At 64.8% G+C, this 984-nt stretch overlaps 1 protein-coding gene across 1 annotated transcript in view; it reads left to right on the top strand.

The window, feature by feature from the left end:
• Positions 1 to 984, top strand: part of AMOTL2 (angiomotin like 2) — an 18,792-nt gene that overhangs the window by 4,671 nt on the left and 13,137 nt on the right. The window contains 3 exon segments of the mRNA XM_009887349.1: positions 4 to 118; positions 238 to 449; positions 563 to 712. Of these exon segments, the coding sequence (XP_009885651.1) occupies positions 4 to 118; positions 238 to 449; positions 563 to 712 (477 nt within the window).

The raw sequence follows: 984 nt of genomic DNA, 5'->3' as shown, positions 1-984 counted from the left end.
CCGCGGCCGCCCAGCGGGACACCACCCTCATCAGCCATTCCCCCCAGCACTGCCCCAACAGCAGCTTCAACGAGGACCTCCTCCTGGCCAGCCACAAGCACCAGGAGATGGAGAACAGGTAGGACAACCTCACCAACAAATGACAAACTCGTGCCGTGGTCTGGCCGGGCAGCACCTGCATCCTCCTCGCACAACCTCTGGCTCCTCTCCCAGCTTCTGCCTCTTTCTCCTCTCCAGGTTAAAAGCCCTTCACGCCCAAATCCTGGAGAAGGATGCCGTCATCAAGGTCCTGCAGCAGCGCTCACGGAGGGACCCCAGCAAAACCCTCCAAGGCTCCCTGCGGCCAGCCAAATCCGTGCCCTCCGTCTTCACCGCCTCCGCTGCCCCGAGCTGGCCGGGGGCTGGCCAGGGCGACCGGCTGGCCGAGGGCACCTCCCGGGGCAGCACAGGTAAATAACGGCGCCCGCCTGCTCCCTGCCTTTGCTCAGGTTTGGTAGTAGAGAGCTTGGGGAGGGGGGGATTTCTCCGGTGAGCCCTCAATCCCTAACGGCGTCTCCTCCAGCAGGCAAAGCCACCACCGAAGGGGCAGCAGCGCCCGCTGGCCTCCCCCTGCCCTCCCACGCCAAGCACGGCAGCAAGGACGGCAGCACGCAGACGGACGGGGCGGCCGAGAGCAGCGGCGAGGGCACCGAGCACCGGGCTGGGTTGCCAGGTGAGTCCCCCGGGGATGGAGATGCTCCGACGCGTGGGCTCGGCATCTGGGAGCACGAGCATCGGTGATGCTATAAGGCATTTTAAAGACCTGAGCGGAGCCCGGTGGGATTAAATCCCTGCGGTCCCTGGCTGGTTTTATTTTTGAAGTGCAGAGCTGCTTTTTTTCTCAAGCGTCTTGGGGGGAGGCTGGAGCAGCAGTACCCTCGCTGCCGGCCCTTCGGTAGGGCGGGCGCCGTGCCGATGCTCTTCGCCTCTCCTCCAGCTCTCACC

This window comes from Charadrius vociferus, unplaced genomic scaffold (assembly GCF_000708025.1).
Source record: "Charadrius vociferus isolate BGI_N301 unplaced genomic scaffold, ASM70802v2 scaffold2016, whole genome shotgun sequence".
NCBI classification, from domain to species: domain Eukaryota; kingdom Metazoa; phylum Chordata; class Aves; order Charadriiformes; family Charadriidae; genus Charadrius; species Charadrius vociferus.
The sequence above is the reverse complement of the archived record's forward strand: the minus strand, read 5'-3'. Positions and strand labels throughout refer to the sequence as shown.